The sequence below is a fragment of the Strix uralensis genome, chromosome 5, assembly GCF_047716275.1.
Source record: "Strix uralensis isolate ZFMK-TIS-50842 chromosome 5, bStrUra1, whole genome shotgun sequence".
NCBI lineage: Eukaryota > Metazoa > Chordata > Aves > Strigiformes > Strigidae > Strix > Strix uralensis.
Window position 1 is genome coordinate 5,036,886 of NC_133976.1, and position 13,034 is coordinate 5,049,919.

General features: G+C 47.7%; 1 protein-coding gene across 1 annotated transcript in view; it reads left to right on the plus strand.

Moving 5' to 3' along the window:
* The first annotated feature begins 1,638 nt into the window (after positions 1 to 1,638).
* TAF3 (TATA-box binding protein associated factor 3) overlaps positions 1,639 to 13,034 on the plus strand; it is a 125,700-nt gene continuing 114,304 nt past the window's right edge. The window contains exon 1 of the mRNA XM_074869728.1: positions 1,639 to 1,897. Coding sequence (XP_074725829.1) covers positions 1,732 to 1,897 — 166 coding nt within the window. The 5' untranslated portion in view covers positions 1,639 to 1,731. The remainder of the gene's footprint in view (positions 1,898 to 13,034) is intronic.

Genomic DNA, 13,034 nt, shown 5'->3' on the forward strand with positions numbered 1-13,034 from the left:
CTGGTTTTCTAATGCAGCTCCCACCACTTTCCTGCCCTGTGACAGCCTGTGAACCAGGTCCATACCCCTAGGGCCAAAGCTTTCCCACCATGTCTTGAGTTTTTGTGGCTGCCTGGGCTGCTGCCACCACCTTGCTCTGCAGAGTGTGCAGCTGATGGGCTCAGCGGGACAGGCAGCCATCAGTCACTGTCATCCCAGGTGAGAGGGATGACACGTGTCACACTGAGCACAGAAACGCTGCTCTGTGTGAAATGGTTGGCAAAGCAAAAACTGCCACATGGGCCCTGGGCAGGACCTGCCTGGATCAGCAGCGGTGTGTCCAGCCAGCTGGATCCATCAGGGACCCTCCTGCTGTTCCCAACACATCTGACTGTTCCCTTCCTTGTGTCTGTGTCCTGTCCGTCTTTCCCCCACTCCCATGTCCTTTAGTTCCTCTCAGATAGGTAAGGAAATCCTTTCTGCAACCTCCAGCCTTCCCTTCTTCCCCCTTTCAAGACACAAAGGATTACCTTGCAGCGTGGGTCAGGTCGATGTACCTAAGGAGTAGCGTGTCCACAGAGGGAAGTTCTTTCCAAGTCCTTGAATCCCACATAAAATCACAGGGTGGTTTGGGTTGGAAGGTACCTTAAAGATCATCTAGTCCCAACTCCCCTGCCACGGGTAGGGACACCTTCCACTAGCCCAGGTTGCCCAAAGCCCCGTCCAACCTGGCCTTGAACCCTTCCAGGGAGGGGGCAGCCACAGCTTCTCTGGGCAACCTGTGCCAGTGTCTCACGACCCTCGCAGTAAAGAATTTCTTCCTTATATCTAGTCTAAATCTACCCTCTCTGAGTTTAAAACTGTTACCTCTCATCATATCCCTACACCCCTGATAAGGAGTCCCCATCTTTCCTGTACCCCCTTTAAGTACTGGAAGGCTGCTGTAAGGTCTCCCTGGAGCCTTCTCTTCTCCAGCTGAACACCCCCAACTCTCTCAGCCTGTCCTCACAGGGGAGGTGCTCCAGCCTCCTGATCATCTTCATGGCCTCCTCTGGACCCACTCAAGCAGGTCCGTGTCCTTCTGATGTTGGTGCCCCCAGAGCTGGAGGCAGTAATCAGAGAAACTCATTTACTCTGGGAAACCCAGTGACAGTAATGGCTGCACGGGGCTGACATCCGACTCCTCCACCCAGCTGAAACAAACAAACAAAAAAAACCACAACAGGGCCTCAGAGAAACTGTTTTGACCAAGAATTTTCAGCTTTCTGGTAACACGTGGCATTGCTGCTTGTTTAAATGATGCGCCTGGATCCTACTCCCGCCTCACAAGTACGGCCCCTGCTCGGCTGCTTCGGGCCCGCGGAGCTGAGGGAGCAGCGGCGGTCCCTCGCTCCCGAGGAAGCCCAGCCCAGGACTCGGCAGCCTCCAGAGCTCCGGAAGCCTGCCCGACACCAACTTTTCCTCACACCGCTGTAGGAACCCGCGATTTCGGGGTTTCTTGGGAGACTCGAACCGCTCCGCCTCGAGGCCCAACCGCCGCCGCCACCACAACGGCTCCGGCCCGCCCGCCCTGCCGATGGCCGAGCGCTCGATGCGCCGCGCCGCGCCCCGCTCGATGCGCTCGGCGCTGGAGTGGCGCGGCCTAGCGCGGGCGGTGGGGAGGCGCGGCGCCAAGATGGCGGCGGGCTGTGCGTGAGCCTCCCTCGGCCCTCCCGGCCCAGGGCGGGCGGCGCCGCGCCGAGCCGAGCCGGCATGTGCGAGACCTACTCGCGGTGGCTGCTGCGGGTGTCGGTGGCGCAGATTTGCCAGGCGCTGGGCTGGGACTCGGTGCAGGTCTCGGCCTGCGACCTCCTCACCGACGTGCTGCAGCGGTACCTGCAGGGGCTGGGCCGGGGCTGCCACCGCTACTGCGAGCTCTGTGAGTGCGGGGCGGGCCGGGTCTGGGGGGCAGCGCTGTGGGGAGAGGGGCTGCGGCAAAGGACGTAGTCGTTGCCGTCTGGACAGGGTCCTGTGGGTGGCCCTGCTTGAGCAGGGGTCTAGACCGAGTGACCTCCATAAGTCCCTGCCAGCTTTGGCCGTTCTGTGAAGGGAGGTGGCGGAGCAGTGCTGTGGGCCGGAGGGAGGGGAGTCTAGGGGGAGGAAGGCTGTGGGGCAGCACTGTGGAGGCGTAGAGAGGGTAGCTGTGGGGTGGGAGACTGTAGGGCAGTGCTGGGGGCTGGGGGGGTGTTTTTCAGGGGGAGAGTCCTGGAGATGTGGGCTCTGGGGCAGTGCAGGAGGGCATGGGGAGGTGGCCTGTGGGACGATTCTGTAGGGAGAGAGCATGGGGAAGTGTCTGTGGGAGGGAGGTGAGGGCATGGGGGAGATCAGGCTGTGGGGCGGTGGTGGGGGCTGTGGGGAGGTGACCTGTGGGATACTCCAGCTGGGGGAGTATGAAGGGGAGCTGGGCTGTGGAGCAGTGCAGGGGGCTGAGAGGATGAGGGGGGGAAAACATGGGGCACTTCTGGTGCACAGGGACCCTAGTGCAAGGGAGAGGTGGGCTGTGGGTCTGGGATGTGGGCACAGGTGAGGAGTTGGGGCTGTGGACTTGGGGGAAACGGAGCTCTGAGGCTGGAGTGTGGGGAGATGGGGCTGCTGCCCCCCTTTCTCTGGCTACAGTGTGCAGGGTACTAGGGTGAATGTGTAGAAGAGGGGGAGATGGGGCTGTCAGTCCTGCTGCTGGAGCTGTGGTATTGTGGATCTGGGACGGGGGATGTACTGGGAGGGGAGAAGGGACAGCCAGACATCTTGCTAGGTGGGATGTGTGCATGAGAGAATGTGATGCTGCTGCTGTGTTGTCCTGGTTCATCTCTAGGTCAGGGTCTGTGCCCTGGTGGGAATGCTGAGGAGGCTGTGGGGGCCCACTGCGGGTGGGGATGCGTGTGTACTGTCCAGGATGTGGGCATAACAAGTGCTGAAGCTGTAGGGTGCACGGTTTGGGCTGGGTATATGGGGCAGGGAGGCTGGAGGTGCTAACCCCTGCCGTGGGAGGAGTGTAAGGAGTGAAGAGATGGAGCTGCAGTGCATCGAGTCCAAGAGGTGTGCCTGGGGAAGAGTGGAGTCACCTGCATGGGGAGAGAGAGATGTGGCTGGAAACTCTATTGCTGGGGCTGGAGTGCTCTGGGTTGGGTATATATGTGTAAGGGGTATATATGTGGGGCTGGAGGTGCATGTGTGCAAGGGGAGGTGTGGGGCTTTAGTGCTGGTGGGAGATGCACATGTACTATGCTGTGAGGGGTCAGGGATGGATGTGTATAGGGCTGATGTGGGGCTGTGGTGCCTGGTGTCAGGGATGCACGTGTATGGGGGTGGGCAGGGATTGACATGTACCAGGGCAGCATGGAGCTATATACGTGAGGCTGGGGATGTGTGTGCACAGGGAAAGCGATGGCACTGTGGGACTGAGAACGTGTGTATGGGGAATGTGGGGCTGCAGCGTGCAAAGGCAGGGATGCACTAGAGTGGTTTTTGGGGGAGATGGATCTGTAGTGCATGGGACGTGGGAAGGTGACAGGGCTGCACATGGGAGGTGTGGAGTATGGGTATGGTGAATGGGAGAGATGGGGCTAGGGATAATTTTAGAGCACGTGGCATGAGGTGTGAGCGTCCTTATTTGGATGCAGTGGAAGAGGTTCACAGAATCACAGAATCAACTAGGTTGGAAAGGACCTTGAAGATCATCTAGTCCAACCATTAACCTAACAGTGCCAGTTCCCATCTACACCATATCTCTCAGCACGTCTGGATATGTGAGGGATTGGAGTTAGCCAACGCTGCGATTGAGGTGGCACGTGCAGAAGGAGCTGGGAGTGATGATGGGGGGCAGGATGCCCAGGGCATCACTGGATTTGGTAGGAGCTGGGGTGGGAGCATGGAAGGGGTGAGTTTACACCAAGTGGGAAAAGAGAAAGAAGAGAGGTCTGGGAGTCAGTGTGAGGACTTCTGGCTGGGTCATGTAGGGGTATGGAGTGTGTGTGTATGGGATGGGGAAGGGGAACAAGTATCACTGCTGGGCCTGGGAGTCCGACAGAGGATGAAGTTGTGAGTCCCCGAGACATCCGTTCAGATGAGAGACAAGTGACTTAGATTTGTAAATCCCCAACAGAGTGGGGATTTACAAACCCCCAGTGGTGAGACAAGTCTCAAAGTCCAGGCATTTATTAACTTCCCACAATGTACTAATTGGATACATGATAATTGGCTAAGTATATAACGCGTTATGGCAAGCAATATAGTATGCCTTGCATTACTTAATGATAGTGAATGAAAAGGGGAAAAAGGAAAGGAGGGAGATAGAATAGAGAAATAGAGTTTACCGGTCCAGATTTGTCAGGGATGCATCTGTCTCCTTTCCTTCTTCATGTCTTCTTTTTTCTTTCTCCTTATCACTCCTCGCTCCTCCCCTCAATTTATACACACTTTCCTTGGGTCTGTCCCCTAGGTCAACCCACCTACTATCCCATGTATGGGGAGGGGTAAGGTGCTTCATGGGATGATGTAATTAGCATGATCTTGTAATTAGCATTTTCAGGGGAGTCAACTTTAATATGCATTTCATGGATAATGAAGCAAAGGTCGTTCACCGGATGGATGGCCCTTGAAACTTTACAAGATACACCAGAGCAGAACCATCCTTCCTTCACAGGGCTCCCTCCTCCAGCTGCATCCTCTGCTATCCAGGCAGCCTTATCAGCTCCAAACTCTACACTATCCACTCTGTGACTCTAGTTTTGCTACTTGCAAGTGTTTGAAATGTGCCTCAGCTCAGAGGGCCTCCGCTCCCACCTCCTCCATCCCTTATCTCTCTCAGGCTGTATTTTCTCGCAGGCCTGTTTCTCTCAGGCCCTGTTTTGAGGAGTTACAATTTGTCCCTCGGTGTTGTCTGTGTCCCTGCAGAGCCTGCAGTGGAGGTGCTGAAGGGAGCGGGTGACCTGCTGGTACCTGCAGAATATGGGGTGTAGGAGGATGCGATACCCAGTTGCTTGCTGGGTCAGTAATGCTGACTGGGGGGATGACGGGGTGGTAGGGGTCTGCTGGGTGTGGGAAGGTCAACAAGGGGGTGCCGGTGTCTTGTTGGGTCAGGGAGGGTGTGGAGAGGTGGTGGTATGTGAGGAGAGGGAGGCTGTCAAGGTCACTGCAGGGTCTGAACACAGGGAGCATTGCGGGGAATGTGGAGCAAGGCTCAGGCTGTCAGTGTGGTTGGAGGGTTGCGAGTCTGTGTGTGTGGAGGCCTTTGCTGCCCTATGCATGGGGCAGGAGGGGAGGACAGCAGTGATGTGTGTGCAAAGATGGGGCTGCCAGTGCTGCTGCTGGATCTGTAAGTAGTGGGGGGGAGATGAAAAGGGGGTGCACGTACTGGAGAGGCTGGGGGGAGCGAGCATGCCTTGTAGGGCTGGGTGTAGGGGGTGTGTGCATGGAGAAACAGGGCTGCTTGTGCCTCCTGTGCCAAGAGGGACTTGTTCCTTGTTACCCCTTCCTTTGACACGCTGGGGAGCTGTGGGGTTGTGGGCTGCCGCTGTTCCCTGTGTCTGTGTGTACTTGTGGAGGGAGAGAAGTCCTGGAGACCCCCTGGGGCAGAGGTCAGAGCTGCTGCGGTTGGGTCTGGCAGCAGGGAAGGAGTTCAGAGGAAGCAGGAGTTAGAGCTGGGACGAATAATGTGATCGCTTGCCTGAAGTGCTGGGTGAGGAGAAGGTGACTCACTGGTGGTGGATTTGGGGCTACCGTAGCCACCACCAGTTCAGAGAGTGTGCTGGGGACTGTGGGAAGGTTATGGGAGAGATAACAGGGATGGCAACCCTGAAACACGTAAATGAAAACGTTTGCGAGCACTTGTGTCCAGGTTGTGGGAGCTGTGCTAATGAGTGCATCACAGCCGTGGATGAGAAGGCGTATCAGGGGCACATTGCTGTCAGCTGGTGGTGGATGCAGCCTCAAGATCAGAGCAGCTGTGAAGGCTGGAGGTGTCGGCTTCCTCTGCAGGAGGGAATTGGAGAGTGTGTGGAGCAAGACCTGTGAGCCGGGAAGCGCAGCATGATCGGTTTGGTCGGGAGAGGAGCAGCTGTGGCCTGAAGGTGCTGCTGCTTTTACGTGTGCCTCTTCTCTGAGGCAGAAGTTCTCACTGCTGCAGTGATCCCCAATAACACAAAGTGAAGAGCTGAACATACCTGATAGCTGGCCCTGCCTTTGCTTCATGATTTCAGGAATAATTTGCGATCAAGTCTGGCACTGCCAGTGTAACTGAGCTTAGGAGGAACTTAGTGGTATTGCTGCAAACTCCTTGAGTTCTAGGTTGAATAGGTTTCCTCATACAAGCTTTCTGCAAATTAGAGAGCTAGTTAGATGTGAAGCTGTGTATGGTTAGTCTGGAAGTGGGACTGTGCAATATTAAACCAGCAGCACCAGTGCAGCTGCTGCACCTGTGAAGTCTGTATCTCAATCAAACAGAAGTGATCTGTAAAGAGATTAAAGGGGATAACAGAGGGAGTTTGGGAGAACTGGGTTATGGGGTGAAAAAGGAGCTAACCTAGGCTGGGTCGGAGCCATCCTTCGATATGGTTAGTACAAATTTTGGGGAGGTGCTTTTGTAACTGGATCACTGCTTGTGCAAGAGCTGAGTTGTTGAGCAGCATTGCCCTCCCCGAGCTCAGCTGACTCTGCCACAGGTACAGCAGTGTTCGTAAGACTGGGAGGAAAAGACGTAGAGATGGTGAAAATACAACTTTTTCCTTTCGGTGCTTGAGAAATTGGAAGTGCGTAGAAATAAGGTATCCCTCTCTTGCTTTGGGTTTGCTTCCTGAAGGTGGGAAAGGAAATTTTTCCCCCCTCTTCGAATGGAGAAGGAAGTATTACAGTCTTTTTTTTTTTCTTTTGTGAAGGAGAAGGGGAATAGGCTGTTTTCATGCCAGTGATATGGTATTTCTCGTATTACCTCTCTTAAAATGATTCCTGTATTTATTACTCTTTAAAAGGTTTGTAAAAAGCATCTTAATGCTCAGCTGACGTTTCCCTGCTTTTTCAGAATTGTTTCCCTTTGCTCCTAAAATAAGTTACTGTACAAACCCAGCTCTGCATGAATGAGCTGAATTTTGCCATGGTTTTGCATAAGTAGAATTAATTAAATTCCAATTGTAGCATCTTTATTGTCAGTGTGTTATCTCGGAGTCAAACCAGTGGGGTTTGAGTTAGCAGGGTTGTCAGCTGGAGGGACATAATCTTTGTATTCGAAACTGAATGGATTTACTCTGACGTAATTGAGACAGTGTGGTATTGCTCTGAAAAGCATGTCATTGCTGTTCACGTATTTTCTCAGTTGCAAAAGAAAATTATGGCTTTCCCAGCTGTGTTAGATCTTTGTTCCAGCTGTTACATCCCATTAGGAGAGCTACATTCAAGATTTTCATTACTTTTCTGCTGTTGTTTCTTTGCATTTGCAGTAGCTGTAGTTGATGGGAGCTTCTGTGGCTGCAAAGCGAAGGCAAAAGGATTTGCAAAACGGGCTTGAGATGTGTTTGATGCCATGAAATGCTTCTGAATACTGTGTTGGGGGTGGATTTGAGAGTGAACTTACAGGGGAGAAAATATGGGTTTTCCTGTTGAAGTACAGCGTATTATGCTGTTCAGATTTGTGGAAAGCTTGTAAGAGGAAGCCTATTCAATATGCTGTACACTTCACACATGTTTTTATCCTAAAATTTAAATAAAATATTTGAAAAACAGTGTTGGAGTATGTAATTAAGGTATTGAGCTGCAAAACAAATTGACGTCGTGTGGTTTCTGAGAGCAGAGTTCTACATTGTTGTTGTTTGTTTTAAGCAGAGGTGAAAAGGGAGAAGTTCTCTGTTATGTGCTGCTTTCTGTTGCCCTCACGTTTCATGTGGTTTGATAGAGCTGGCAGCACAGCTCGTGCTTTGGGTTAACTGCTGTGGATTTTCTTGTATATGTTGGGTTTTTTATATTGAGGAAACTGTCCAGTGAAGACAGACGGCTATCAGCTTCATTTGCTATGAATTTAGCTAACACGGCTTGGCAGTGGGATATAGATACGCAGAATATGCCGTGTTTTACCTCGTAACTTAGCACATCCAGTAAGAGAGTTCAGTTTCCAGTATGTTTATGTGGGTGGTGCAATTCATGGGAGGGATGAGGAGTCATGGTTTATGCCCCCAAAAGCCTGATTTTTCTACTACATTGCTTTAAAAAACAACCAGGTAGAAGCCACTTAACTTTATAATCACTGATGGCACCTGGGTGTATTTCAGCAGCACAAATTTAGATTATCTGCTGCTAAAACTACAAGTGTAATAAACTAGATAATTAGCTTTGTGTGTTGGATCTAGAAGTGGGTTTTTCAGTACTTCTTCCTTGAATTTTCAATGTTGAGCATATGCTTGGATATGCTGTGGGGTTTTTTTATTTTTTCTGCTGAAATTTGTTTACAGTGAGGAAGTAAAGTTCAGAAGTTGTTCTTTAGTTTCATATTGTGTGACTACTTTTTTGAAGATTAATTTTATGTAGACATAGAATCATAGAATATCTCAAGTTGCAAGGGGCCTGTAAGGATCAAGTCCAACTCCCTGCTCCTCGCAGGACTGCCTAAAACTAGGTCTTTATACATAAATAATATTGAATGTAGCTATAAATAACATTAAATATATTAAAATTGATATTAATAATGCAACTGCATTTATATTAAAAAGGCAAGTTCTGATCTGGTGAGCAGAACATTGTAACTGGAAGGAAAAATGACAGATCTCGCAAAAAGTTATTCCAAGATAGGTCTTGCTCAAAACCTGCTCCAATGTCACTGCACAATCTCCTGTAAAAGGAAAACTTAACTTTGTTACAGCAGATCTCTGCTTTGGAGAATGCAAACAGCAGACTGATATTTTCGTTGGGAATTGACCTGGCATCAATCAAATTTTTATTTCTTTCTAATTAAATGTCAAATTGACCTCGTACATTTTTTTTGTTTCATTCTTTTCTTTTTTTTGTTACTTATCAGTATGCAATAATAATCACTATCAAAGTGTTAGATTTTGATTATCAGTTAAATGAGCTGATTCCCCATGCTGATGCTGAATGACTGTTGTGACAAGTATCTATGACATTTGTTATAAGAAGGGTACCTCTTTATGTCCTGATAACCTTAAATGTTGATGTTTTTAAGCTAATTAACTTCTTGCTGGCTATCAATAAAGGACAACTTGGGTTTTTGCTTGACGTTTATGACGTTACCAGGAAAAGGAGCAGACTCTGAGCAGCACTAGCAAGAAGATGCTTTTGCCTGCCTGTTAACTACATTAATAGGACCCTTTTTCCCCACTTAAGTGCACTCAAATAAGGCATATATACTTATTAAATAATCTACTGTGTATGCCTCTGACTGTTCTTGTGGGTGCTGGATGGAAGCAATGTGTTGTCTGCTTGAAAGAGTTATCCTGGGGTAACTATTCAGTGTAGGTCCATGGGTATTGAATGCGTGGCAGGGTTGCATGATGTGCTGGAGCACAAGGAATCTGTGATAGAGCCTGTAATAAAAATACTGAGGAGCTATACCTAATTGCTGGTTAAAATAATTTTTTTAAAAATCTCTTTTTATAGCAGACATGAGGGTGAATGCTGAGCTATTTATAATTGACTGTACATGTTGCATGGGCAGTGACTCATTAATTTTTCTCAATATAATTATTACAGAGCTGTAGTTGCTCTCTTTAAAACACCCGGCATGAAACTAAAAGCTCTTCTGTACTTACTTGCTTGTTAAATTTTCACTGATTCATATGAACTTTGAGCCAGGAAAGAGGAGGTGATGGGAGTGAGTCTGACGAAAGTAAATCAGCTATTCCTGAAACTTCATTTTAGGAAAGATAGTTTTTCCCAAACCCCCACCCACCCCCACACAGTTTCTTTGGATGACGTGAGCATTGGTCAGCTTGTTTGCTGGAGGAATTCTTGTGACATTTACAAAAATAACTAGGCTTTAGTAGGTTCTAAAAATTCCTTTTCCCCACAAAACGAAAGAGAGCTTTTATTGCTTGAAGGGGAGTTAGTGCACTGCCCTCATTCTGTTTGATTTGTTTTTCCTTGTGGACAGCTAGGTTTATCTGCAGGTGGCACTGAGCAGCAGGGTTGAGGGCTGGATAACTTTTCACCCAAATATTCGGCTCTGTGTGGATTCTGTTTCGCCGTTGCTTCGGTGCTGTATGTTTTTCGGGATCCATTTCTGTGTGCACATTCCTCCTCACAGAGTGTTCGTCCTCATGCATAGGGAAGCTGAGTGTAACATAACTGCAGGGCCTTTCCCACAGGTTTCTGGTGAGCTGTTTTGAGACCGAATGGTCTTAATTTAGCTCTGCTGTTTTCCACAGCTATATCAGTTTCGGGGCACAGCTCCCATTCAGGGAGATAGTACAGCTTAAAAACTTGTGAGAAAGACATTTTTCTTAGCTCACTGTTCTCAGGCTAAGGAGGAGACTTGTAACTTGCTGGATGAACTATTCCCATCTCCTTCCATCTCTTCCCAATCCTGGGCAACAGATAGTATTTGAAGTGTCATGGTATAGGGAACAGCAAGAGGCTTGAAAACCAAAAGCTCGAAAGCTGTTTGTGATCTGGCACTGACTTGCTGTGTGACATTGGATTAATTATTTCACTGGGAGGCTTCAGCATCTGAATTTTTAAACTGAGGATAGCACAGATATCTGATGAATATTGAGACAAGTTCAGTATGTGCAAATTCAACTTTTTTTTTTTTTTTGGCATCATTTACTTACAGAAAAAAGCCTTAAGACTAAATGAAAGACCAGGAGAGAGAGTGTTACATGTTTGTCAGCATTCTTTTTCATGTGTCTGACTTCTGCTATTTTAGTGAACTTTTATTAAACCAGAGAGAGAAGAGGAATGCTAAACTGTTCAAATAAAGGTATAAAGCCTTTATTTGATGAATCACCTGAAATTACATTTAATGCATTTTTGTACTGTGTATATTTCCAGTTGATAACCGTTTTGATTTAAATACGGATATGAATACAGACCTGAAACTTTTTTTGCACACTTTTACCACTGATGACACCTTGTCTTGAAAAGAAAGTCATTTCATCCCTCTGACAGCTGCAGGTTTAACATTTTTATTTAGCTTTTAATCAATCTTATGACTTGGCATTGCCTGTTTGGAGACAAATGTCAAAGACACAGGAAAATTGGCTCTTCTTCAGGTTTTTTTTGATCACTTTTTGAACCTGCTTTATAACACACATAATTGGTTTTTTTATATGGTTGCTTAAGTATTTCTATGCTTCAATTACACTTGGTAGTTGCTTCTCTGCCACGTGTTCTTAATAAGCACTTGTAGGAAGAAGTCCTTTTTAGCATTTATCACTTGCTAATCACGTCAGTACACTTTTTTGGAGGTTAAAAAGATCACGTGCAGATCTAGGAAAAGACCTTTTCCTATTGCAGTGATAAATTGGACTAAACTTTCACCCTGAGTACGTGACAGTGCTGGTGTCAAGGGCTGCACACTGAGAAAGTACTCGAAACACCTTCACAGAGCCCCAATATTGGGGTAGATATTGAGATGTTGAGGTGCATCTTGCAGTCCCGTGCCCGGGTTGTCCAGCTGGAGAACCTACTGCAGCATTTCCCTTTCTGCGCGCTTCGTTTTTCTTCCAAGGGAAACTGGACAGAAGCAGTCTGTGTCCGTGCCTCTTGGTACACGTTCCAGGTCTAGGCAATGCTCACCTGGGAGTGAGTGCTGCGAGGCTCACCATGGATCCCCCCATCCTGCAAACAGCATAGCCAGTGATTCAGGAATGTCGGGGGAATAAATACGCTGTACTTCTGAGCTTGTTGAAAAGTTTTCCCCAAGTTTTCCTTTTCAACTTGTACCTGTTAAGTCTTGACACCTTAGAAAACGATTGAGTAATTTCAAAGGTATCTGCATAGTCTGAAGAGCAATTAAAGTGACAATGCAAAATTTCTTAGCTGTGTCAATTATCTAAACTTAATTTTTTAAGGATAAAACACTCTTCTGCCTACCTAATAACTACAGGGATCTCATAACCACTCCAGAGTGGTGAAATCCTCCTTTAATTATGTTTATGTAAGCCTCCACGTTTCTCTGTCCCTAAATTCTGAAGGAGAAACTAGTATTGCACTTGTACTAGATATTATACAAACACAAAATCCGAGATGGTTCTTGTTGTACAGAGTTCACGTTCTAAATACAGACAGACAAAAGAGACGATAACTTGGTCTGATCTCCCTTTTAGCTGTGGAGAGAATTAAAACACAAGCAACTTGCCCAGAGTCACACAAGAGGCCAGTGTTAGAGAGCTGAGAATCAAAACCATAATCTGAGTATTACCCTTATCTTCACCGCAAGACTAAGAAGAGAAATTCTAGAACAAAATTCTTATTTTCTAAATGTACCTGAAGGCATAAGTTGGCTAGGGGTTTGAATTCATCCAGTGATGTGAGAACCAGCCTGCTCGACTGCTTCAGCTTCAAGATAAACCAAGAAGAGATTAGGTTAAAGGACAAACAAAAGAGCATCCCCCCCGTTCTCCGAAGCTGGGTTTCACAATAGCGATTGTGTTCCTTCAATGAGCACGGGCTGGTTTTCCATAATTACTTTTTAAAGTAAATCACAGCTTATCATCATGTAAGGATGTAATATCTTCATAAGCCAACTATACAGAATTTTTATAATTCAGTATAATTTCATTGAATTAAAAAAAAAAAAATCACGTTTGTGGTTTACGGCATCTTTTTTTGTGATACTGTTGTTATGAAGAGTTAGGATGAGATTCAAAGTGGTTCTTTGGCTACCAAAGCCAGGTGTCCAGTTCTCCCTCCGGAGGCCTTCAGAGGGATTTCCCGCTGTCAGGTCGGGGAAACCGAGGCACTTGGAGGACTTCGGCACTGTATAGTTTAAATCTTTGAGCCAAATTACATGTATAGAACAAACTGCAACCTCTCTTGGACTGTTTTCTTGGAGGTCATTAAATAAAGATCGTGAC